Source organism: Microcebus murinus, chromosome 11 (assembly GCF_040939455.1).
Source record: "Microcebus murinus isolate Inina chromosome 11, M.murinus_Inina_mat1.0, whole genome shotgun sequence".
NCBI classification, from domain to species: domain Eukaryota; kingdom Metazoa; phylum Chordata; class Mammalia; order Primates; family Cheirogaleidae; genus Microcebus; species Microcebus murinus.
The window spans coordinates 87,169,689-87,196,100 of NC_134114.1; the positions used below are offsets into that span (position 1 = coordinate 87,169,689).

Consider the following 26,412-nt stretch of genomic DNA (forward strand, 5'->3'; position numbering starts at 1 on the left):
GAAAATCAAATAAATTGACATAATTATATAAAGCTATAATTTTACAAGAGAAAATCTTATTTAAAAGAGCTTTGCCAGGCATAGTAGCTCACATCTGTAATTCCACACTTTGGGAGGTTAAGGTGGGAGGATCACTTGAGGCCAGGAGTTCAAGACCAGCCTGGGCAACACAGCAAGACACTCCACACACACAAAAAAATTAGCTTGGCATGGTGCTACATGACTGTAGTCCTAGCTACTCTGAAGACAGAAACAGGACAATCTTTTGAGCCCAGGAATTTGAGGCTGTGGTGAGCTATAATGGTGCCACTGCACTCCAGCCTGGACAACAGAGACACTGTCCTAAAAGATAAATAAAAAAAATAAAATGAAAGAGCCTTTACAACAAACATACAATAAGGTAACATGGCACCCAAGAACCAATCCTTTCACTTAACTCCCACAGCCCCAATTTTCTCAACAAAGATCATTCTATCCAAAAGTAGAGATGAGAAAGGTGAAATAAAGTTTTTGGAGAAACAGAGTACCTTGAGGATATGCTAAGACATTTTCTTGCTCAGATACTTAAAAATATAACATTCTTTTCCTTATAAATGCAGTAAGATTTCCTTTTAAATAATGGTGGTGGTAGTAGGGACAACCACAGGAACACAAAACTGAGGGCAAATAAGAAATGTTTACAGGGCCCTATAAAAGGATGACAAAACCTATACTTGTCATGGATAATGCATATCAATGATTCAAAAGGGAAAACCTACAAAATTGGATATTTCAATTTATGCTTGGAGTTTAGAAATTATGACTAGTGCATTTTCTGGCTCTATTAAAACTTTTTGTATTAGGTAACTTACATATAAGGGAAAAACAAGGACTACTAAGATTTTACAATTTAAAAGTGATGAAAAATAAATTTATAAAACTTACCTTTATAGTAGCATATTTATATGTCTGATATTTAAATACCAAACCAATTAAAAAACAAGAACAAGAGTCAAATGCAGCCTTTCTCTTATGCATTTGACAAGTCTTCCCATATCTTTAGTTTCTCTGGTCTTTACTAGACAAAAATTTAGAATAAACTTATTTTTTAGAATAAATTTAGAAAAATAAAAATAAGTCATTTTTATATAGAGGTATTAATAATAAATATTATCTCTTAAGTTCTAACTGGCCATAAGTTATCAATTAGGTGTTTTCTGAAACACGAGTCCACTATCACTTGTATTAATACCAATCAAGTTCTAAGAGTTAATAAGAATACACTTAAATTTGGTGCAAATTTAATTTTATTAAACCTTACAATGAATGTTGTGGCATATCATTTTCCATTGTGTGACAATTTCTTGGCTGGCATCTGAATACAGTACTTCTTTTGAAGAATACACAATGAGAACAGACAAAAGGGAGAGAAACTAGCTGTTTAGTGATACATGAGGGTAAAAAAGGAAAAAAGAAAAAAAGAAAACAATGATGACCAATTAGTTTGTTTCCTTAGTATTTAACCCTAAAATGGTTAAAGTTCCAAGCAATAATGCTGCCGTTATAGTGTACAAGAATATGTTGTTATCTTATTCAGTCCCCATAATTCTAAGAAAATTAATTACAAGAATTATATACTTGTAAATTCAGCTAAGGTTTCTGCTGGGCCATAGGACTTACAAAGAGCTACTTTTCCAAATATAACCTAATGCATTTTCCCAAGTCACAGTAGATGGGGTCTCTAAAATATTACACTTTAAGGTAGTCACTTTACCTTAAGTGACCTTAAGTGAGCAATCACTTAACTTCAAACTCATAAAGGGCACCAAATTATCTTTGTTGATTGGGGCATATGTCTGTCAGATTTACAAATAAGAAAAATGACTACTTTTTAATCTATAATCTATTTTTCTTCATAAAGCAGACTGGTATCTAATCTGAGTCTGATGACCATTTCTTTTACAGAAATGATCAAAATAGTGGAACATCTAAAATTCAGCAGGCCCCAGTAGGGCATTTTTGTAGAAATGTAATCAAAACTTACACATTAACTCCAGTCAACACCACCAAGCTACAATGTATAGTTTAGTTTGACTCACATGAGTATAACTACCTCGTTAAGTATTAAGTGTACTCATCTGTAGTTAAAAAGTAACACAAATTTAAGTATTTTATTCAGTCTCACAACAATTTTTAGAATACTTACTGATGAAGGCCTGTTAAGTGTCTGAGGTCATATTTATGAACCAAATTCCCCTAAAATAAAATTAAGAACAATTTTGAGCTATTAAATATTAAACTGATTTTTTTTAAGAGCTCCCACTGGCATTTGTGGAGATGGCATATAGAGAAGAAAGAATTGTTTCCTAATTGAAATAAGGCATATTAGTTATCAAGACTGACTTCTAAGTTATCTCTTTTTAGTCATGGAAAAATGGTATTTAAAGAAATCCTTATTTTATACTGGAGTTGCACAACCGAAGTTCACCTGTAAAACAGTGTGAGATATGCCTTACTCTAAGAGTATGTAAGCCCTCCCACCCAGCCCCTCAAAATGAGGGGAAAATATTAAATCACTTAAAAATCCAATTGTCATCTTTTATCTCAAAATTACTGAGATCAACTAATGTAGATTTACTATACTGGCAAAGTTTTCCTTTTAAAAAAAATAGCTCATGCATATATAATTTTATACCACAATGTTAGAGGCAGATGATTTCAAAATATTGATGTTTTGATATTTCTAGAATATCAGTCTATACATCACAAAGTATCTTAATATATGTGGCAGTTCAAATATTTCATCAAATTTGCCCACAGTAAATAAGAAAAACTAAAACTTCTTCATCAAAATGTTGGAGGGTGCCCATTTATATTGAATCCACCTTTTTCAATGGTAACATTAAATTTACAACATAGTAAAAATGAGTAAGAATATCTTTTTAAAAATTAAACCTCAATTATTTAACCTAAAAATCGAATGTTTTTATTTACTACTCATTACAACTTTTTTCCGGACTAAAGATGATGATAAACCTAATGCGACTGTTTGCAATGACTACTTAAATAGCATAACATCAACCCTCAGAATAAAATGTCAACACAAAAATCCAAGTGAGTGATTCAGTTCATTAAACTCACAGGTAAACTGAGTTTTTCTCAAATCAATAAGGAGCTTTTTATTCAGAACAATTTCATTAAGACATTTGCAGGGCAAATATGCCATCATAAATTTTATTCTGAATTACAATAAAGTGCTGAATGATAATTACCTGAATCTTTTTTAGAAAGTACTTTTCATTTATCTTTTCTTAAGTTAAAAGAGCCCTTTCTGTGGCATTAGCAAATCAGAGAAGAGAAGAGAAAAGAAGAAGAGAGAAGAGAAGAGAGGAGAAGAGAGGAGAGAAGAGAAGAGAAAAAAGAAAAGCTAATTTTCAGTAAGGGAACAGAAAGCACTGCAACCTTTTGTGTTTAAACTAGGGTAACAAATAATTGAGACCAAAGTAATTCATGCAAGTTATTTTTAAAGGTATACATAAACTTGAAGAAAGAAAGAACACTGTTACTGACCTTTAATACTATGGCAGTAAATTGCATACTAAAATACCTTAATTATCCTAGATGCCTAGATCTAGCTTGGCAAGCATCATGCCACTGACATGCTTTAGCTCTTTTTGTAACTAAAAGTGATTTGCAGTTCAATTACTGAATATTTCAATGTGACTTGTTAAGCTGTGTGATAAACTTTGAGGTTAAATTTAAGCAAATTCTCTACACCTAGTCACACCATCAGCACAAGCAGGACAACGCTGGAGCAGCATGAAAGGTGGGTCACTTTAGAAAGATTCTTCCTTTTACTGCATGATATATTAAGATGACAGACCTAAATTTCAACTGGGTTAATGAGTTAGAATAGATTTGTTTCCCAAATTTAGCACACAATAATTTCAGTGGATTAGAGAAAAGAAACCTCAGATGTAGAAAAAAAAAAACCAAAAAGCTTGAGCTAAGATAGCTAATTTATAGCTCTAAAAATTGTCATGCTATAAGAGTACTTCCATAAAATGAACTTTGTAACAAACTTAAGAAAACAGTGTTTTGAGTTGAAGTCGACCAACTGCTGCATAGAAAATATGCTAACATACAACAGTCAAGTTTAAGCCGGTGCATAGAGAAGATAAAGCACTTATGGTAACTGCAAATGGTAATAAGTCCATAAAGTTTGTACAACCTAGCATGGGTCCATAAGGGGAAAAAATTATAATAGAAATGGTTAGGAAAAAAAATAAAATGGAAACTGGGGAGAAACTTGAAGAAGGGAAGGAAGAAGCAGGAAAAAACGACCTTCAATTATATAAAATTCACAAACCAGTAAAGTATAAAGACACCACCGAAATATGGTTAACTCTGTTCCAAACACCCAACAGCAAACAAAACCAGAATGAATAAGCCTTTGGCAGACAATTTTAGAAATTTGAATATGACATTACGTTTTTCAATAATTCACAAACAATATATTATATGGTATATTTATATTAAATACTGGGAAACCAAACTTGTGAATTTGATGCTTATAATGGTTTAGCCAATGAGAGCACGATGATATCAAGCTAAATGAATGCTGGTGTTATCACAACAGTGCTCGTTTATGAAACAACTGTTACCAATTCGTGCTTTTAACAGTGCTAAAATACAGTCAAATTATCATCTATGAAGTGAAACAAAGGTCTCTAGCTTTTCTGGGATATGCCCTTTATAATATATTCTATGATTCACTATGACACGAGCAGCAAGACACTGCAATGTAGTATGATTTATGGGCTGGATCAAATTTTTAGCTATTTCCTTCTCGTCCAGCAAGTCACTAGCAGTTTGTTTGTGCAAGTTTGTGGCATCAAAATGTGCACCTGATTTAATAAGGAGATTCATGATATCTGGATGGTTGTTCAGAGCAGCGATATGTAGGGGACTGTTGTCATCGGAGTCTCTGACGTTCACATCAGCACCACATTCTATCAGTATCGCAGTAACTTGCAGAGATGGAAATTTACAAACAGGGTACCGCCCTACACATGTAGTATTCTTGTCCACAGCCAGATGAAGAGGGCTGAAGTTATTCTTTCCCCTCGGATGCAGCTTAAGAAATCTGTATATAGTCTGCTTTTTGAAATGGTCCTGTTCTAGAGTACAAGGAACTTTTTCTAACAAGCAAATTAAGTGCAAGATGATGGAAAGGGCCTTATTTAACTGTAATGGGTCAGCTGGACACTGAGTTTGTTTAATAGCTCGTTCTATTTCAAGGACGCTTTTGCACAGTATGCCCATAAGATCATCAAATGTAACAGTAGTACCCAGCAGGCCTTTAGCCCTATCCTGTAGCATAAAAGAGAACAGTTCTGCAAAAGATAATAAGCTGCTGGCAGTCATTGGGCTTAACGGGTCCAAATTATTTTGCTGCATATCCAAAGCATACTTCCATAGGTTGATGCATCGTTTGAAATTGCCAGAGTCTGCATAGACAGCGCCCCTATATCTAATATAGTAAGAGGTATCAGGATGAGAAGGACCAAGAATACGCTCTCTAATTAATAGTGCCTGCATTCTCATCTCATCAGGATCGGCAATGAGACCTTCTAGCTCTTCTGCACTGTTTACCTCCTTGGCATAATCATAAGCCATTATTAGTGTCTGTGGTACTGGTTTACTAATTATATTAGTCCTGTCACTGTACCTCATGTTCATTGCCTTTTTCCAGTATTTCAAAGCCCCAAGGAGATCTCTTTTTTTGTCTACAAATGTAGCTCCCAGAAGCTCTAGAGCATTGATACGTTCCGTCTTGCTGGTCTGTGCATGGTGTGTCAGAAAATCCACAATATTCGTGTGACCAGTCACACTTGCTGAGAGAAGGGGAGTCATTCCATAACCATCCTTTTCCATCTTGGCACAATACATAAGAAGCATCTTCATGATGTCCAAACTTCCAGATTCTGCACAATCATGTAATGCAGTATTACCTTAAAGAGAGGAAAAAAAGATATACTTTGAGGGATCAGGATATAATGTAGTACATGTATGTACTTTACAACCTGAAGAAAAGCAGGCAGCTCTAAGCCATCCTTAAGTAGGTCATACTTTGATTACAAATGAGGAAAAAAATTATCTTCAGGACCTAAAATTAGTGTCTGATACATAGCAGGGGCTGAAGAAACTTGTTGAATAAATGACATGACCAAATTAGGTATAAAAAGCTATCCAAAGTTACCAGATGAAACTCAAAATTAATCCATAGCTTCTTGGTATTTTTCATTAATGTTTTCAAGTGCATATTCTCACTAAAAATGGATGAAATAAAAGTAACCAGCTAAGTACAGTTTTGCTGACAGTCACTTAACTTTCTGGTCAGCTTCCACATTTACAAACAGGAATCTAGTCTTTAATATCTAAGATTTCTCAACTTGATTCTAATAGTAGTCACAAATTACTTTTTCAATATTTATTTCTGAGTGCCAAGTGAACTTCAGCTGCTTTAGCCAAAATTCATGGTAACAAAGTACTTCCCCCAAAAAGCTCACATAAGAAAAACAAGTCTACTGAAATCTGAAAAATATGTGGGTGGTTCAATATGAACTTTAAAAAGAGACATCTGAAGTGTCCTGTCATAATGGATTATTTCCCATTGTAATTTTTTAAACATTCTTTTAGATGTACTAAATGTTCTAACACTGTCCTCTTCTTCCCACACATGGATTCAAAGTGACAAGCGGCACTGGCACATTGTAAAAGCCTGTATGAAACATATTAAGATATTATAAATACCAGGTATTTTAGCTAAGTTGAATGATAAACAGTTCACTAATCATCAAAATAGAAATTATCATGCAGACCTTTGATATTTATAAACAATGCAGATAATTTGGACAGTGAGTCATTTTAGGCATGTGTGTAGAAAACATTTAACATAGCAGGCTGAGACTGCTATCCTTAGAAAGACCTACTTGCAAGGTTGACCCTTGGCTGGCATTGGGGAACTTGTCTGGTTCCCTATACCGAGTATAAAACTTTTCCTAAACGTTAAGAGTGGCTCACTATGCCTAAACTGTTCATACCAACAATGAAGCTTATACTGAACATCTGGTTTCCTTCTGGAAGTTTGAAATTTTGGATATGTGCTAGTCAAAGGGTGCTATAAGACTAGCCTCCAATAAAAACCCTGAGCGCTGAGTTTCTTGTGGGTTTCCATGGGCAGAAACATGGCAAACATGTATTTTCATTGCTGGGGAAGAGTGTGCTCTTTGTGATCCCTCATGAGAGGGAGAATACATACAAATGCCTACACACAGATTCCTCTAGACCTTACCTGTGCTCTTCCCCCTTATGATCCAGGTGCATGTGCTTATTACCATTACTGTAATAAATAGTAGTCATGAGTAAAATTGTACGGTGAGTAACCTCTAAATATGGGGATGGCTTTGTGGACCCCCAACACAGCATGTATATTAGAAAGTTGTTTTATCTGAATACTTCAAATAATAAATCTACTTTATGAGTAAAATTAGAAAAAACAGGAGTTATTATACATTAAAAATTTAATTTTTCCACAAATTTATCCTGTTTAGTCTTCCATGATATCTATAAGGACTACATACATACTCTGGATATGTTTATTCTGACTCAGGATTTCAATGGTACACAATGAAACAGTATCTGATAAAATGTTTTAGAAATATGTGAGGTAATCAAGCACTGAAAGAGCCCACAACTTCTGACTACTGATGTTCATTTGTTCAAAATAATTTCAATTAAACATGATTGCCACTGAGTATACTTTAAAAACTCTAATGAATTGATAACCTCTACTACTCTTCACTTTTTCTAAGAAATAGGCAATATAAGGGAAATCTGAATGTAAAGAGAAAGCTTAGATGGCATTCTGCTCTAATCAGAGTAGCATAAAATCAAGAATAAAAATGTAGCAAAAGCCAGCTTAACATTTCTGCACTTTATTTATTGAAAATATATAAAATATATTCATTTTGAATATACCCACATATTTTTTTTAAAAAGGTGGCTTTAAAAAAAGAATAAGGAAGACTTTCACATCCAATAATGGAAGAGATACTTGTAAAATGATCACCCTTCCACTAAGAACTAGTAAAGCTGAAAAAATGCATTTTTAAAAATTTGCCTGACAGAATTTAAGAGCTAACAAGGGAACGCGATATCAAGGAGAAGAAAGAACGCTAGAAGAGCAAAGTCCAGAATTTGGGACAGCTTTCCTACAGAACAGAATGGCCACCACCAATTCTGGAAGAGATAGCTGAAAACTTGAGCAGGACTTCTGGCAGTCTTGCAAGATTAGAGGAGAAAACTGGAGGCCAGAGCCCACATTAAGGGGAATTTTGAAAACACCCTACACGTTAGGTTAGCGCTCGGAAGGGCTACACCCTCAGGAGTCAAGGTAAACTGCAAATAGACAAGCCATCACAGGAACTGAAATCTAATTTAAAACCATCTCAATATTGAATTAAAATAATCCAAGATTGCTAGTTACATAATCAAAAGCTATATGCAAATACAAATACTATTTACATGAAGATATTATCATACTAGGACTCAAATTATTTTTTACATTCATCACATGTAATGCTTGGTTTCCGATCAAAAATAATGGACAGAAAACGAAGAACCACAACAAAAAACAAGAGAAATTAAAGCTGACAGAAAAGCTCAACAGGAGATCCAGGTACTGACACAGACTTTAAAATAACTCTATTTAGAATATTAAATGAGATTTTTTTAAAATTGAGAATTCAACAGGAAACTGGAAATTAAAAAAAGTCAAATGGACATTCTATTAACAGAACTGAAAAATTTAGATTTACACACAGCTAAATAGAGAATTAGTGAACTAGAAGATAGGTCAGATGAAAATATACAGAAAGAAGCATGGAGTAGTAAAAGGATGAAAAAGCAGAGGGACAAGGTCAGAAGAGTTAACATACTCAAAACCAGAATTCTTGAGAAAGAAAATGGGGCAAAAGCAATATTTAATGAGAATTTTCAGAAGCTGATGAAAGCTTAAACTACAAATTAAATAAGTTTTACAAACTCCAAGAAGGATAAATAAAAAGAAAACAACATGGAGGTGCATAACAGCAAGACTGCTGAGAACTAAGGACAAAGAAAAAATCTTAAAACCAGATAATGGGTAGAAATTACCAGCAAAAAAGCAACAATCAAACTGATAGCAAAGTTCTCACTAGGAACAGCAGAAGCCATGAAACATGAAATAGTATTTTAAAACACTAAGGAAAATTACTCTCAACTGAGAATTCTGAATCAACATCATGAGTAAACGTGAAAATTAAAGACCATTTTAGGTGAGAAAGAAAAGAAGAAGGAAAAACTAAAGATTGATTACCAGCAGACCTAAATACTATAAGGTGCTCTTTAGGCAGAAGATGAGCCACGTAGAAGCTTAGAGATGTGGGCATAAACATCAACAAAAACCGGTAAATTTGTGGGTAAATCTAAATTAATACTGACTTAAAAGTATTAATGTCTTGTAAGGCTTGAAAAAAAAAAATATATATATCAGTAATATATATATTAAATAAATAAGTTATATATATTTTATATATATTTTACTGCTATATAATATATATAGAAGAGCAAAGTCCTGCTCTTTACTGCTATATATATATATATATATATATATATACTGCTATATATATATATATAGCAGTAAAATACTTGACAGCAATAGCATAAAAGTAAGCAGGGTAAATGCTGGAGTTAAAGTGTCCTAAGATCTCTGTATTGTTGAAAAGACATAAAATTAGAAATTTATGTTAGTCTTTGAGAAGTCAAACTAGTACCATCTAGGATAACCACTAAAATAATAGTTACAAGGTATGCACACATAACTATACACAATAACTACATTAACACAGAGAAAAAAATGAAATAAGGCAAAATAGGAAAGACAAAGGAAACAAAACAGGATAAATAAAAATTAAAAAGGTAGCTAGGAGATTAAAAATCTAAATATCAGAATTTACATTAAATATAAGAGAACTAAGAAAAAAATTTTGTTTTGAATACAAAAACAAAAAATTCAAGCCACACTGCTTACTAGACACATACCTTAAATATAAGGATAGAGCTTTGGAAGTGAAAAGGTGGAAAAAAATATACCTTATACCAAAATTAAATATAAGAAAACTGTCTGATATTAAAATATCAAAGTAGACTTTAAAATGCATGCTTAAAAAGAAACATTTTATAATGATATAAAATTCAAAACACAAACATATATTTGTTTTCACCTCATAACAGATTTAAGATATATAAAACAAAAATCAACAGAACTACAAGGAAAATCTGACAAACCCACAAATATATTACATCTGAACACACCTTTCTCGGTTTAGAAGAACAAAACTACAAGAGTAAAGATTTGAAAACAATTAACAAACTTGATTTAACTGGCATATATAAAAAAACTCAACAACCATAGAAAACCATTTTTTTCGCAAGGATTTATGCAGCATATACAAATATTGACCATATTCTGGGCCATAAAGCAAGTCTCAACAACTGTCAAGAACTGAAATTACTCAGTATGTTCTAAGTCCACAATACATTGAAGTTAGATATCAAAAAAAAGATAACTAGAAAAATCTGTATATTTGAAATTTAAAAATTCACTTCTAAATAATTTATGGGTCAAAGAGAAAAGCCCAATGGAAATTAGAAAATATTTTTAACTGGGTGACAATAAAAACATTAAATAACATATCTTGTGAGATATGCATAAAACTATGCTTAAAGAATAACACCCACCCTTAAATGGGTGTTACAGAAGACAGAAAGAAGAACAGAAGAAAGGCTTGACAATAGAGCTAAGTTTCCATCGTAAGAAGTGAGGGGGAAAAACAGTAAATTAAACCCAGAAAAAGTAGATGCAAATAATAAAAAGCAGAAATTAATTAAAATGTATAAATATACTAATAGAGAATTTTTTATTTTCCTGACTTTTATTTAACTGTTGCCCCCTTTTAATTTTATATATTAATAACTATGCAAGACAGAGAAGATAAACTTATTCTACATACAAATAGGAAACAATAGAGAGAAATTAGTGGTAAAATATAAACCTATGTCTCCCAAATGCCATTTCAGTGCACTGCTCATTTCTGAGGTCATATATGAAGTGCCAGTCATACTTAACCACAGTGCGTATCTAATATACACCAAACCTCATACTGAAACTTCAACTAATCACATTACTTCCCAACTCAAAAGCCTTCATGCTTCCTAAGGGAACAGCATAAAATTTTTGAGATGGCTTTCAAAATTCTACAGCATTGATTCTCAAAGCACCTATTTGTGTGGAGGGGAGGACAATGACAAGAAATCTATAGTTTTAGAAAGCACATTATGTGAAATAAAGCTTAATTAATCTTGGATACTACAGAATATAGATTTTTAAAGAAAGAAACACTTCCCTACCCTACCTCTTCAGGCTCATTTCTTCATTGTGAATCTAACCCAGGAGTTGGCAAACTTTTTCTACAAAAGGCCAAATAATATTTTAGGTTTTGCAGGCCATAAGGTCTCTGTTCTAACCACTAAACTCTGCTAAGTAGCACAAAAGTATCCATAGGCAATATGTTAAGTTACTGGACCTGGCAGTTTTCCAATGCAAGTTTACTTAAGAACTCTGAAATTTGATTTTTATGTAACGCTCACGTGTCATGAAATTTTTCTTTTGATTTTTTCCCCCCAACCTTTAAAAAATGTCAAAACCATTTCTTAATTCTCAGGCAGTATTGAAAAGGCTAGATTCTCAGTATTCTCAGGTTAGATTTGACCCTCAGGCCATAGTTTACCAACACTCTGCTCTAACCAAAAAGACATTATCAATAGGGCAAAGATTCTGCTTATACTTCACATTATTCCATCCTAAGTACTTCTCAGGGCAACAAGAACAGCTATGTCTCTGTTCTTGATTTTCCTATAATGCACTCTTTCTTTTTAACTTCTTGTCCTTCAAGTTTCACCAGAAATTTCAGCTGCTCAAAGAGGCCTTCTTGGTTATATCAACAATTTTATCATTTTAAGAATGCTTGGTGAATAAATATATCACCCATCCTGGCAGGTACTCATGTAACATCTACTATTACAATACAATGCCTTACAATAGTATGATGTTACTGCTTCACAAATAGGTTTTCTTAGCTCAACTTACCTATTCTTAAAAGCATACAGATCCTATATTTCTTTTATATCCCAGAAGCAAATAGCACTGCTAAAGCTAAGGTAGATTCTAAATTTTTAAAATTTGATATCACAAAAAGTAATTCAAACTTAGCTTCTGAGGAGAGAAGTTCAAAAAGTAAAATCTTAGATGGAGATCTTTTACTCTAAGAGGTTAAGTATATAGACCATGCCCTGTAAGGCCTTAAAGATAAGTTTTTGAATTATAGACTGGAGCATTACTTAAAGTTTGGAAAACAGAGGCTTTAATTTTTAAAAAGCATAATTTTAAAGCAACCATAATTTTTGTGTCACTTTCCAAGTCTTTTTATATAGTATGTTCTGGCAAAGTTGCAATCAGTACATATACAACTGATTCCTGCTTTTCACCTATATCTTGGGAATTTTGTTATATTACTACATAGTCTGCATAGTCTCTAGAAACTATATAGATACTACATAAGCCTTCTTAATAGTTTTACGGAGAAAGTTCAAGTAAGGGGGCATGCCATAATTTACTTAAACATTTCCCTGTTGATGAGTATCTGCTGTGTTGCTTCATAATTGTCACTATTAAAAGTAACACCTAAAAAACTATAAGGACAGATAATAGTGATTGCCAGGGGCTGGAAGAGGGGTTTACTGCAAAGGGGCATGAAGAAACTTTTTGTTCTGACCTTAATAAAGGAGCAATACGCATGAGTCAAAAGTTACAGAACTGTATACACTAAAAGGATGGATTTTATTGTATGGAAATTATATTTCAATAAACAAATGACAAAAAATTTGTCTAGCTTTAAATAGAATCACAAATGTATGATGGCTTCATATATATCTTCAATTCATTTCCAAAGGGATTATAAATTTTTTAAAGTTCCATTTTAAGAGTATTCTTTCTAGGACTGAAATTAATTTTTCAATTTATATTACCTCTATTCCTGGGTAAATAGAAAATTTTAGTATGTTTGTTTACAAATTTTCTTTTCTTTTAGGGCATGTCTATGTATGTTTCCGTTTCTGGGATTAGTCTTTCTATGTATAAGCACTTCATAAAATGATAACTAGTTGTTTGTCATATTTACTGTAAGTATATTTGTTCTATCAGTTTTTTCATTTAAGAGTATTAGAGACACTATACTTAATGTAATTTCTTATAAAAAATTATTATAACAAGCCAAATTTAAACTGAATACTACCAGGCATTTTAAATTAAATTAGGGCTATTTAGCTTTGAAATTTAATGAATTTACTTTTAGCTAAAGAAAAAGAGGAAGGAAAAAAACCACATTGTACTATAAAATTATCAATGCCTGATTAAGAAAAAGTTCATTTGGAGAAAAAACTTTCTGGCACTGAATTCATAATGGAAAATATTTATGATTTCTCAAAAGATATGTTTGTTAAATGGACATTTCTTAGAAATCAAGCTAATGGTACAACATTAAGTATTAATTCAGTTAAAGCATTTCTGTAGGAAGCTAAAGTACAATCCAAATACGTTAATATGAAACTATATAATTTACACAGAAACAGTGCTAAGAAAATCTGGAAGAACAGAAAGTGCCATACTCTTTGGGAGGCTTCTTGGATAAATATTAAGGGCAGGAAACTATGAGAAGTGCTCGCGCATGAAAGCATGATAGTATTTCTCAAGAATTATCTCAAGTGACAATCTTCACCACCATTTATTTTAAAGACAACTGTAATCTTTTGATAGCAGGCACATAAGAGATAAAAATTCATGTTGAACTGTGAAGTTTAAGTGCCTAACAATGGGTCAATATTTTTCTCCAAATAAGTAACCCCCAAACATACCAGCATTTGGGTAAGAGCTAATTTGAAGCCTAAGAATTCCCTGGGTTCAACAGATGTTTTCAGTTTGTTTTAACAATAAATAAGGGTAAGTTATTGTCACCTATCAACCACCTAAACCATAAAAGAACTTCAATACAGCATATAAATATCTCAATTTGGGTAAGATTACTAAGACTCACTGGATTAAGTCAGTTTCTAAACCATGCAGTAGACAGAATTTACCGACCTTTTTAATAAAATAAAGATGTCCTCTTAAGGACTATAAAATATTTAACAAAATATTTATAATTTAAAACTGCATTTTCTAGGAATAACAATTCAATAGGTTCTGCTGTTTGGAAATTCCTCACACAGGTCAAGCTTGCGAGTAGTGGGGGTAGTGGTGGTGTGTGTGCATGTGTTTAGTGTAAGTAAATAAAGCTGTGTAAGAATAGTGTAAGAATAAAATAGTGTAAGAATAAAGCTGTGCTTCTCAAACTTCAACATATATAGTAAAATGGAGGATTTTACTATGTATGGATCATAGTAAAATGCAGCTTTTAAAAACTGCATAGTAATTTTTAAAAGCTGCATTTTAAAGCTTTTGTGCAACATTACAACAGGATCATAGTAAAATACAGCTTTTTAAAACTTTATTTATTGATTGATTGATTGATTGAGACAGAGTCTTGCTCTGTGACTCCAGGTAGAGTGCAGTGGCATCATCCTAGCTCACAAAAATGCAGATTTTGACTCAGCTGATTTGGGGTACGTCCAAGTGATGCCTTGAGTAACAAGGAAATAGAGGAGGAATGTTATTTTCTTGTTCGCCACATAAACATTTGTAACATAACTAACATATCTAATAAATACATCAATTCATATGAATATAAATTTAAAAGGAGGGCTAGGGCCAAGCCTGGTGGCTCATGCCTGTAATCCTAGCATTCTAGGAGGCCGAGGCCAGAGGAAGATCGCTCAAACTCAGTTCAAGACCAGCCAGAACAAGAGTGAGACCTTATCTCTACTATAAATAGAAAAATTAGCCAGCTGTTGTGGTGCACACCTGTAGTGCCAGCTACTTAGGAGGCTGAGGCAAGAAGATCCCTTGAACCCAGGAGTTTGAAGTTGCAATGAGCTATGATGACGCCACTGCACTCTACCCAGGGCAAAAGAGACTCCTCTGTATGAAAAAAACAAAAGGAGGGCTAGTTCACAGCCCTGCTTTACACCATACAGAAACCAAATTCCATCATTCCTATTTACTCTAAATTTAAATACATGCTGAAGCAGGAATAGGGTTTGTTTTACAACTAGATTACACAACTTCATCCATGGAATAGTTCCTACATAGTAAACAGTATCAGTAAACCCTGCAGTCTTTTCTTAACAACTGTTAAGAATAATTTCCTGTTTAAGTCCAATATTATATAAGTGATCCACACTCAAATTTTTAAAAAACCAGTTTGTAAAACAAAAATCTAAATTGCTGTAAATGACATCACCAAAAAAATGAAAAAACATCTATAGAATGGGAGAAAATATTTGCAAATCACACATCTACTAAAAGAATTATATTTGGAATATATAAACAACTCTTGCACTTAGTAATAAAAAGATAAATAATCCAATTAAAAGACATGCAAACGATATGAAAACACTTCTTTCTCCACAGAAGATATTCAAATGGCCAATATCCACGTGAATTAAGTACCTGAAAAGATGCTCAACATCATTAGCCACTGGAGAAATATAATCAAAATCACAATAAGACAGCACTTCACATTTACTAAAATGGCTATATTACAAAAGAAGGGTAATAACAAGTGTTGGAGAGGATGTGAAGAAATTGGAGCCCTCAGACATTGCTGATAGGAATGTAAACTGATAAAGCCACTTCAGAGAACAGTTTGGCTATTCCTCAAAAGGTTAAATATAGAGCTACCATATGACCCAACAATTCCACTCTTGGATATATTCCTAAGAGAAATAAAAGAATACAACCAACCACAGAAGAAATTGTACATGAATGTTCATAGCAGAATTACTTGTAATAGCTAAAAAGTAGGAACAACCCAGATTCTGCTGAATCGACAAAAGTGGTACATCTATACAATGGAACATTGTTCACAATAAAAAGAAAGTACTGATACATGCTACAAAATGGATGAACTTTGAAAACATTATGCTAAGTGAAAGAAGTCACAAAAGACCACATATGATTTCATTTATATAGAATGTTTAGATAGGCAAATTTATAGAGTCAGAAAAGAGATCAGTGGTTGCAACGACCAGAGCAGATGTGGGCATAGGGTAGGGATGGGAGGGGATGACTTAATAGACAAGGAGTTTTAGGGGAGTGACAAAAAGATTGTTGTAATGTTGCACAATTCTGAAAACAAACTAAAAAAAAAAAAACACTAAATTGAACACTTTAAATGGGTGAATGGTACATGAACTAAATCTCAGTAAAGCTGTTTAAAAATCCAACTAAAATCAAAATACTATATTTTTGGTAAAAGTATAAGTTTTGTCTGATAGAATCAGAAATCAAAGGGTCTTTTATTCTAATAGCTTTCTCTGGAAACATACAAAAAACAATTCGCATCCCTCTTCTTCAGCCTACTATGCTTCGTACCAACCCATTCTTCCTCAATTTTGTAGATGGAGATGAGCTAAGTCCAGAAAAAAGAAAGACAAATAGTGCCAAGACTACCATGTGCCCTCCCTTCATTAATTCTTTGTATAAGGCACTGAGCTAGAAACATACAGAAATTTAACAATACAGTTCCTTGAGCTCACCACTAAGTTTAACCCTAAAATATATCTGTATCCACAGAAGTAAGATGAATTCTTATAACTTGAGGGGGATCATGAATTGCTTTTGATGTTAAGTAGAATTTTAAAGGCTATGAACAGTGGAGCTAGTAATAAAAGAGGAAGAGTAAAAAACAATTCATGCCTGTAAAAAGTTCATCTAAAGACTGAAGCTTGAACATTACAATTCCTTTCCTGGCAATTCTAGTTCACAGATGCCCTGTTTAATCACAGCTTTTCCCAAAAGAGGAAGATGTTTTTGTCAGATTTGCATCTGTCTGACTTCTTTATCTGAGCCTCTCCCTACCTCTTCCACCTTTTATCTTCCATCACATATTTCTGATGCCTCAATAGCATAAATTTCTAGAATGCCAAGGGCTTCCTGAATTTTAAACAAATTTAATTAATCTCTGAAAATCTGATAAAGATGAACCCAGCGAGGGAACCACATATACTCCAAGATCGACAAGTAAAATTTCTGTCTTAAATTTATGTTGCTGCCACTAAAAACTCTGAAATAGCAGTAGTGCTCAAGATCTACTCATTTTCACCAACCTCCATTCAATTCCGTGAGCATTCTCAGGTTAAAATCCAATTTCCAGGGACAGAGGACCACATGGATATTTCCCTAGTGAACTCAATTTGTACTCTATCTAGAACTTAGTTTATCCAACTAGGATATCAAGTCTCTCTGAGGACACAGAGAAGTTATACCACAGGATATAGGAGGAAAAAGAATGAATATGGAACAACTTGTAGGAACAACTTGATTATTTTGAATTAAAATGTTAAGGAATTTAACAAATAAGTTAAACATTATTATTAAATCAAAGTAAATACAGATATGTTACAAAGTAGAATAAAATTTTAAGTCTCTCCTTCCCCCTTTTACTTTCTCTGCAATAGGTGTGTTGAGGCAACCAACAGCTGAGAAGAGCTTTCAAAGTCAAGAAAGAAAAGAGAACTTCAGCTTCCAACACTCTCAAATAATACTAAAGTACACTAAAATAACCAATCTGCCACGACAACAATCATTATCTTAGCCTATTATATCTGAATACCAAGAATTTTTAACTGATAGGGGGGATTTTTATATTTCAGATGCTTACATGTTTACAATGGAAAAAAATATTAAATAAGATTTTTTAAAAAAACATTTCCTTGACTAAAATACATCTATACTCTAAAATGTCTGTATTATGTAAGAGAAATAATCTAATGCCTTGGGTTTGCTTTAAACTACTACAGAAAACAACAGGAGGGTAGAGAAACTTTAAAAAAAAAACTTTGGCAAATGGATAATTGTTGAAGTAAGGTGAAAAAGTACATAGTGTTTCAATGTATTCTCTCCATTAAGTTAAAAAATTTCCATAATAAAAAGCAAATAAATTGCCTGAACTAGCTCTGTCAACCCTTTTTAATGCTAGCTGTATCTGTCACGTGCTTACGCGGATTTCTCCCTTTTCTGAACCCCTAAAGAGTTCTACTTGTACTACTCATTTTTGATAATTACTGTCTTTGTCACTTCAAGTCTTCATGTATATATATATTTCCCTACAGAAACACAGTGTTTGCCATCAAGAAGCTTATACTTTCCTCTTTAAAATCCAACAAGTTCATTCAACAAGCTCATTTACCAAATGCCCAGGATAGGCCAGATACTCTTCCTAATGCATGGGATAAAAACACCAGGTCTCCAGCCTCAAAGATTCGCAGTGCAGAATACAGTTAGATGAGTTTCTCTAAAAAATATTCTAGTTACTCTGCTGAAAAACTTTCACTAGCTTACTACTGCATGAAGAATAAAATCACACTCCCTTACTGAGAATTCAAAGTCCTTTATAAATCTAGCCCTGAGGGCCCTTTGGTATAAATATGCCTACTTTCCAATTCCTGGACTCTCCAAGCATATTCCTCAATGTGCCTTTCCTCATTCCATGTCCTCAACCTGCAAAACCGTATCAAAATCTTTCTGCCGATCTAAACTCCAGCAATCCTTTCAAGGCTATTTAAATTCTGCTTTCTCCATCAAGTGTTCCTAGTCAATATACTCTAAAATCCTACAGCATAGATTATTTGCAGTTAACAAATGCAATGCCCTGTATCTTCCCATAGCCTCCAAAATGTGCAACATATTGCCTTTCCCACAGACAGTGTGCATTATCTTATTATCAATTTATTAGGTTGGTGCAAAAGCAATTGCAGTTTTAGCATTGTTGAAATTTGCCATTTGATATTGGAATACATTCTTAAATGCAGTTATGTTATATGTCATTTTAATGCACATTTCTCGCTTTATGGTTTTTTTTGCTAATAATTTATTGTTTGCTGTTTATTTTGTATTTTAGACCATGGAAATGATGTTAGACAAAAAGCAAATTTGAGCAATTTTCTTATTCAAGTTCAAAATGGGTCTTAAAGCAGTGGAGACAATTCACAACATCAACAACGCATTTGGCCCAGAACTACAGTGCAGTGGTGGTTCAAGAAGTTTTGCAGAGGATGAGAGCCTTGAAGATGAGGAGGGAGCACAGTGACCAGCCACTGAAAGTTGATAACAACCAATTGAGAGCAATCATTGAAGCTGATCCTCTCACAACTACACGAGAAGCTGCCAAAAAACTCAAGGTCAACCATTCTATATGGTCATTCGGCATTTGAAGCAAATCGGAAAGGTGAAAAAAAAATTCGGTGAGTGCCTCATGAACTGAGCACATATCAAAAAAAATGGCCGTTTTGAAGGGTTGCCTTCTCTTATTGTACCCAACAATACCAAACCATTTCTTGATCGGATTGTGATGTGATGAAAAGTGGACTTTGTATGACAACTGGCGGCAACCAGCTCAGTGGCTGGACAGAGAACCTCCAAAGAACTTCCCAAAGCGAAACTTGCACCAAAAAAAAGTCATGGTCACTATTTGGTGGTCTGCTGCCAGTCCGATCCACTACAGCTTTCTGAATCCTGGCAAAACCATTATATCTGAGAAGTATGCTCAGCAAATCCATGAGATGCACTGAAAACTGCAATGTCTGCAGCCAACACCGGTCAACAGAAAGGGCCCAATTCTCCACAACACCCCACAACATGTCGCACAACCAACGCTTCAAAAGTGGAATGAAATGGGCTACAAAGTTTTGTCTCATCCACCATATTAACCTGACTTCTCACCAACCAACTACCACTTCCTTCAAGCATGTCCACAACTTTTTGCAGGGAAAACGCTTCCACAACTAGCAGGATGCAGAAAATGCTTTCCCAGAGTTCATGGAATCCCGAGGCACGGATTTTTATGCTACAGGAATAAACAAACTTATTTCTCATTGGCAAAAATGTGTTGGTTGTAATGGTTCCTATTTTGATTAATAAAGATGTGTTTGAGCCTAGTTATAATGATTTAAAATTAAGGCTGAAACCACAATGACTTTTGCACCAACCTAATACCTTAATCAACTTGGGTGTCTAAAATGATTGACCCATGAATGAGGACAGAGCATCTTCTATGGTCAGTCTCCTAATCCCAATCCAAAACTGTTCTATTGGTCTGTAGTATTGAATCAAGCACTTTCAGCTGCTCAATTCCCCATCAATTAGGGTGTAAAAGCAGAATTGAAGGGCTTCAGTAACTTCGCCTTGAATCTACGAAGTCCATTTTGAGTCCAAGCAAGAACAAAAACTCAAACAAACAAAAAAACCAAAGAAAGCCAAAGATGACTACACATGAAGCACTGAGATCACTGTGATAGCTCAGAGGGGAGCTTATCTCATCAATTCTGGTGAGAGCTATTGTTTTAAATAGGAACCACGGTCTCAAAAATCAAATATTGTGTTAAACTAAAGAGGTATTCAATAATACCTCAAAGATTTTCTCTCCTTTTCAAATACCATGGGGAAAGAAGGAACCCATCGATCTCTCAGGTAGTTGTTGAGGTTTATCCATATAAACTTGGATAATACTTTATGTATTTCCAAACATCTAATAGAAGAAAGCACCACTGTTGCACTTACCATATTGTAGTTTAAGTATCTGCTTATGAACCTGTCTCTCCAATCAAACCATGAGCTCCTCAAGAGCAGGGAATCAAGGACTGGATATCTTGTTTTACTCATCTTTGTATATCCTAAGTCTAACAGCCTGGCACACTGAGGGACTCAACAAATGCTCTCTCAATTAATGAATTCCACCTTAGGTTAAAACATGTTCAAATGCCAACAGCCTGTTAAAAAGTAATGAAAAGAGGTTAAATAATATATTCAAATATCAACAGCTTGTTAAAAAGTAATGGAATGTAGAAGTCACATGCATTTTATATTTAAGCAAACCAAACACAATCTATTGGCATTTTCTTTCCTCACAACCACAGATGACACATTAAAATGTCTTAAGAAATTATTCCATTTTATCCCTAGTCTTATTGGTCTTTTCCACTTTTTGGATGGGGCTAAAAATGTGGGAAAAATCCTTCCTTGCTGCTATTTAAGATTCTTCTCCAGTATCCCTGCCTCAGTTTCAATTGGTTCCTGCTTTTTTAATTACCATTACCTCATTTAAAAATCCAGAATAAATAATAGAATGATTATCACAGATTTGAAGCTTTAGGATCAGAGTAGGGGAGGGTGCATGTGTACTTTAATCTGCCCCCAACATTCATGAAGGATCACGGTTGAAATTAAATGCACCATGAAAAGGTAAAAGTACTGCACACAAAGTTATAAAATCTATATGTTATGAAATTGAGGTTATCTGAAAACAACTTTTAGTATGAAATGGCTTTCTTAAGTTATATGTATTTGTGTGTATTTTTTTAAATAAACACATACTAGATATTGACATTAGGGAACAAATGACTTAGAATTAGCAAACCATTTGGCTGAAAGTGGGAGCATACACACCCTCACATACAAGGCTGTAAGATGATGGTGATGATAAAGGGAACATTACTCCAAAAGAGTTCAAAGGTAATCAAGTTAAATATTGTTCACCGTTTATTAGGGGAAAATGTTGACAAAATATGAACTATTTATATTAGTTTTTTCATATACTCTATCTCCAAAAGCATATAAAGCAGCTTTGAAAAACATAAGGGCAATAGTACCAGCACTCATCTCTCTAATGACATGAGAGTTTAAAACATATCCCAATTTGGCTTAAATATGAGTTTATCAATAATCTGCACATCATTAAGCTGATGAATAAAAAAACCTAAACAAAGAAACAAAAAATCCAACAAACCTAAACAAGCAGCCATACATTTTAACCCTTCCACTCCTAGTTATGATTTCAAAGCACTCCTAATATTAACAGTTCAGTAATTTTATGCTCTTGCACATTCTTCAAAAGATGATTATTTAAAAGAAAAAAGCCATGCTGTCCTCTGACCTAACAACCTAGCCCTAAAGATAATCAAAACAAATAAAAAAGTTCATAACAAGAATGTTTACAGAAACATTTTTTATCATAAAGAAACACTGGAAGCAACATAAAACTCCATTAGTAGAAGAGTATGCAGCTATTGAAATTAAAGAGCTATAATTAATGACATTAAAGATAACATTAAGCTAAAACCCAGGTTATAGAACAGCATATAAAATAAAATTGCATATATATCTGTATGCAAAATTCAGAAATATCTTTGGAAGGATTAATTCTGAGTACTGGGATTTTGTCAGATTCTTTTACTTTTCCTGAAAAAAAATTTCAGAAAACCACAATGATCTTGTATCATTTTCACAACAACCCTTTTTTTTCCCAAAAAGATACTATCTTCAGTAAGTATGCACTATGTAGTGTCCCATAATTGTTCTTTAACCTTTCTGAAAGGCAATCAAACACTATCACAATTACCAATGCATATTCATTTTGATTCAGCAATTCCAAATACAGGTATTTATACTATAGCTATTCTCACACAAGTGTGCAAAGTCACCTTTTTGTTCAAGAATGTTCACAGCATAATTGTTTATATTACAAAGTACCAGATATGATCTAAAGGTCCACCAATAGAGACTAGATAAATTATGCATATTCATACAATGAAATACTGTATAGCCATGAAACAGAATGAGGTAACTATGTGTGTTGGAGTTGAACGACATCCATGATAAATTAAGGTTAAAAATAAATAAATACATACATACATACATACAGAACAGTACCTGCCAACCAACAGTGAGGAGAAAGCAGGAGGGAGGGAAGACTACACAGAGAAGTATGCTTGTATTTACACAGACTATCTCTAAGAGGACACAAAAAACTGTAAATAGTGGTTGCCAGTGGGGTGCAGCTCTAGAACAGGGGGTAATAAGACTTATCTTTTGTTGTATTTGAATTGTATTGTTTGAATTTTTTAAATATATCTGTATGCTACTTTAAATTTTAATCGTTTTTTAAAATTAGGTAGTAAATTACTTGGCTTTTGTATAAATAGACTTAAGGAAAACAAGGTTTTCAAGTATCAAAATTATGCTATGAAAACAGTTGCTTTTAAGGCTTTAAAAAATTCTAAACTACCATTTGCTGCTTTAAGTTTATTACAGTCAATGAAAATTATACACAATTGTAAACCTGAGCTCTTCTTCAGGACAAAGGTGTTTACACTGTTGCTAGCCAACAAATCCACATCTGTTTAACCCAGTCCTTGTTTTGCATACTCAGTATTGAAGCAGTTTTAAAAATCTGTTTTCTCTCTTGCTATATTTAATACATGTCCTATATAAAAGGAATTTCTATTGGCCACAAATAAATATGGAATAAGTGAACAGATTTTCTTCCTTTCCACTGGTATTAATCCTTCCAGGTCAGTTTGGCCTAGCCTTCCTGACAGAATAACAAATGAAATGCCTACCTAGAACAAACAAAATGATGACTCATTAAATACAGTAGTTCCTACTTCAAGGTTTTTCTTAAAAGAAAAAAGCTAAGAAAAATGTATTACATTTAACTATATTCCCAGGTAGATTAAATATAAACCTAAGTGCTCAGGTCAACTACCATTAATATGCTCTGTAACTTTGAAGGAGCCGCTTCCCAGGAATTGGAAGTAACTCCAAATGAGAGAGAAAATGCTGCTTAACATAGTGACAGAAGTCTTTTATCACACTTGTTCAATGTTTTATCAAATATCAGAGAAACACTCCACAAGGTTATACTGGAAGAGTTACCTAACCAAAACAGGTCTGTCAATGTTGGTTTACTCAACACCAATGCTTATAATTATATATCAAACTTCCTGAAAATAAGTGATAGACACTTAAAAAATAAAAACAAAGAAGGTGAACTCACCTTTAACACTTTTTCTATTAACATCTGCCCCCTTTTCAAGTAAATACTGAGCAATTTCTTTATGTCCTTTGTAACATGAAATCATCAAGCACGTATGCCCATGTCGATTTGACACTTCCAAATCAGCTTTGTGTTCTACAAGGTACTTCACTATTTCCAAATGGCCATCAAAACATGCAGCTCGAAGAGGAGTTGAATTGGTTAAAGTTGTATTATTAACAGATGCTCCATGATTTAACAAAGACTGGACCACCTTCAGATGTCCTGCTGCAGAAGCAGCCCACAAAGGGGGAGCCCCCTCAATGGTTTCACCATCAAAATTGACTGAACCCCCGACTTCTATGGAGGCACTGCACTGTTCTAGGAGGAATTCCACCATGTCAAGGTGCCCATACCTGGCAGCCATCAAGAGTGGAGTGGCCCCATTTGTTTTTTCAGAGATCAAGGAGGAAACTTCCTCTTTGGATTTGCTTGCCAACAACTTGGTGAGAAGCCGGAGTTTGCCATCCCGAGCTGCGTTAAATACTGCTGTCTTTAGATCCATTTATGTCCAACTGAGAGGCTGTGCTTTATTTATCCTTCAAAGCAGAGCTCCAGCTTAACTCTACCGGCGCAGGCAGGACTTACGGGAACCAAAGTGCAATGTTAATCACTGCACCTCAGAACGGATATAAAACCACGGAGAGTATGTTCTGTCCTACTTCCTTCCAACATCTGACAACCAGGGCACCAAACTAGAGAAAGAAAAAAAGTAGTTTTGAATTTTCCATAGGTAAAGGCAAAAACACTATTTAAATTTTCTTGATTTCCACCTCTGTGGCAAGAGGGGGAAAGGCCATACTTGAAGGATTATTCCGTCGCCTCCCACACCCCAAAAAGGTGGAAAGGGAAAATACAGAAGGGTACACACAGAGACCCAAATGTTTTGGTGGGAAGCAGTCTCTTCCCCGCGTGTGGAAAATTTAAACACTACAGGCAACCGGTTTTCTCGCCTCCAGCTCTAACCAGCCAAGCTTTGTTCTAGTTTTGCTTTGCACACGCCCAGGGAGAGTACAACCGAAAGAGGCAGGAGCCGTGGGTTAAGAAATGTTTCTTTCTTGCATCTGCAGGAGCGCTGGCCAAGGGCGCGAGGCTGGAAGGCCTCGTTGTGGCCGAGATGGGTCTCGACAAGAAACAAAAAGGTCGGACACACCAAACCTCTGCCATCTAAGGTCAAAACCCTTACCCGAAAGGTTCGCTTTCCTTTGTAACTACTTGAGCCTCTCAGGAAATCCGGCTGCCTTTTAGCCATTAACTTCGCCCGCCCCGTTTTGACCCCCCAGCCCCCGGGATCCGCGGGTTTCTTAAACCACAGCCGCCCCTACATAACCTTCGACCAAACATATTCCACACACCAGCAGCCCCTTCCCGAGCTCCTCGATCGACCACAACCCTCCCGGCGGGCCGATGAGCCTGTGGCCTCCAGCCCGCGGCCCGCCTTCCGCTCCCGGGGGCGCCCTCCTTCCCGCCCAGGCCTCCCGCGGGCGCCTCAGGCCGCGGCCCGGGCCCTGGCAGGCCGCCACCGCCGCCACTACCTGCCCGGAGGAAAGTCCTTCCGCCGCCGCTGGCCGCTCGGGCTCGGGCCGCCCCCTTCAGATGGAAACCGTTGTGCCCGCCGTGGCCCGGGCCGCCTTGCTCCGCCTGCGGCCGCACAGCTCCTCCATGCCCCGCGCCCCACAGGAATGAATTCGGCCGCGCCGCTCGCCCCGCCCCGCCACGCCGAGCTGCCTCCCGCCCTCTGAGTTTGCTCCGGCTGCAGCGGCTGCAGCGGCTGCAGCAGCTGCCGCGGCGGATGGTGTAATGGGCTGCGGGCCGGGGGCCGGACAAGCCTGAATACTGCTTCACATCACTGACGCGGCAGCCGCGCCATTGGGCCGGGGGAGGGCGGCGGCTGCCGCGAGCAACCGCCTAGGGGCGGGGCGGGGCGGGGTGCCGGGGCCGGGGCGGAGCACCGGGGAAGGGGGCGGGGCCGCGAGCTCCGCGAAGGACGCGCCTGCGTGCGGCGCGCCGGGGGGCGGAGCGTTGCGAAGGGGGCGGGTCCCTGCTGCGTCGCGGCGGCCCGAAGTAGACTGAGAGTCTACCGAGATCTCGCGGGACCCATGTACTCGCGTTTTCGAAAGACGCTCGTTTAGATAGCCTTTGGTCGCATCCCAGAGCTCCCTGGGGAGTAGTAAACAATGTTACTTTCTCGTACGCGTGAACACTCTCGGACTAGTCTCTCCTGCCTTTCCTTTGGTGCGTG

General features: G+C 35.5%; 1 protein-coding gene across 1 annotated transcript; it reads right to left on the reverse strand.

Moving 5' to 3' along the window:
* Positions 1–1,268: 1,268 nt before the first annotated feature.
* On the reverse strand, positions 1,269–26,076 carry FEM1C (fem-1 homolog C). The gene is made up of 3 exons (XM_012763728.2): positions 25,706–26,076; positions 24,132–24,865; positions 1,269–5,993 (listed from the first exon to the last, which is right to left on the reverse strand). Exons 2-3 carry the CDS (start codon positions 24,673–24,675, stop codon positions 4,684–4,686), a joined length of 1,854 nt encoding a protein of 617 aa, XP_012619182.1. The 5' UTR covers positions 24,676–24,865; positions 25,706–26,076; the 3' UTR covers positions 1,269–4,683.
* Positions 26,077–26,412: the final 336 nt, after the last annotated feature.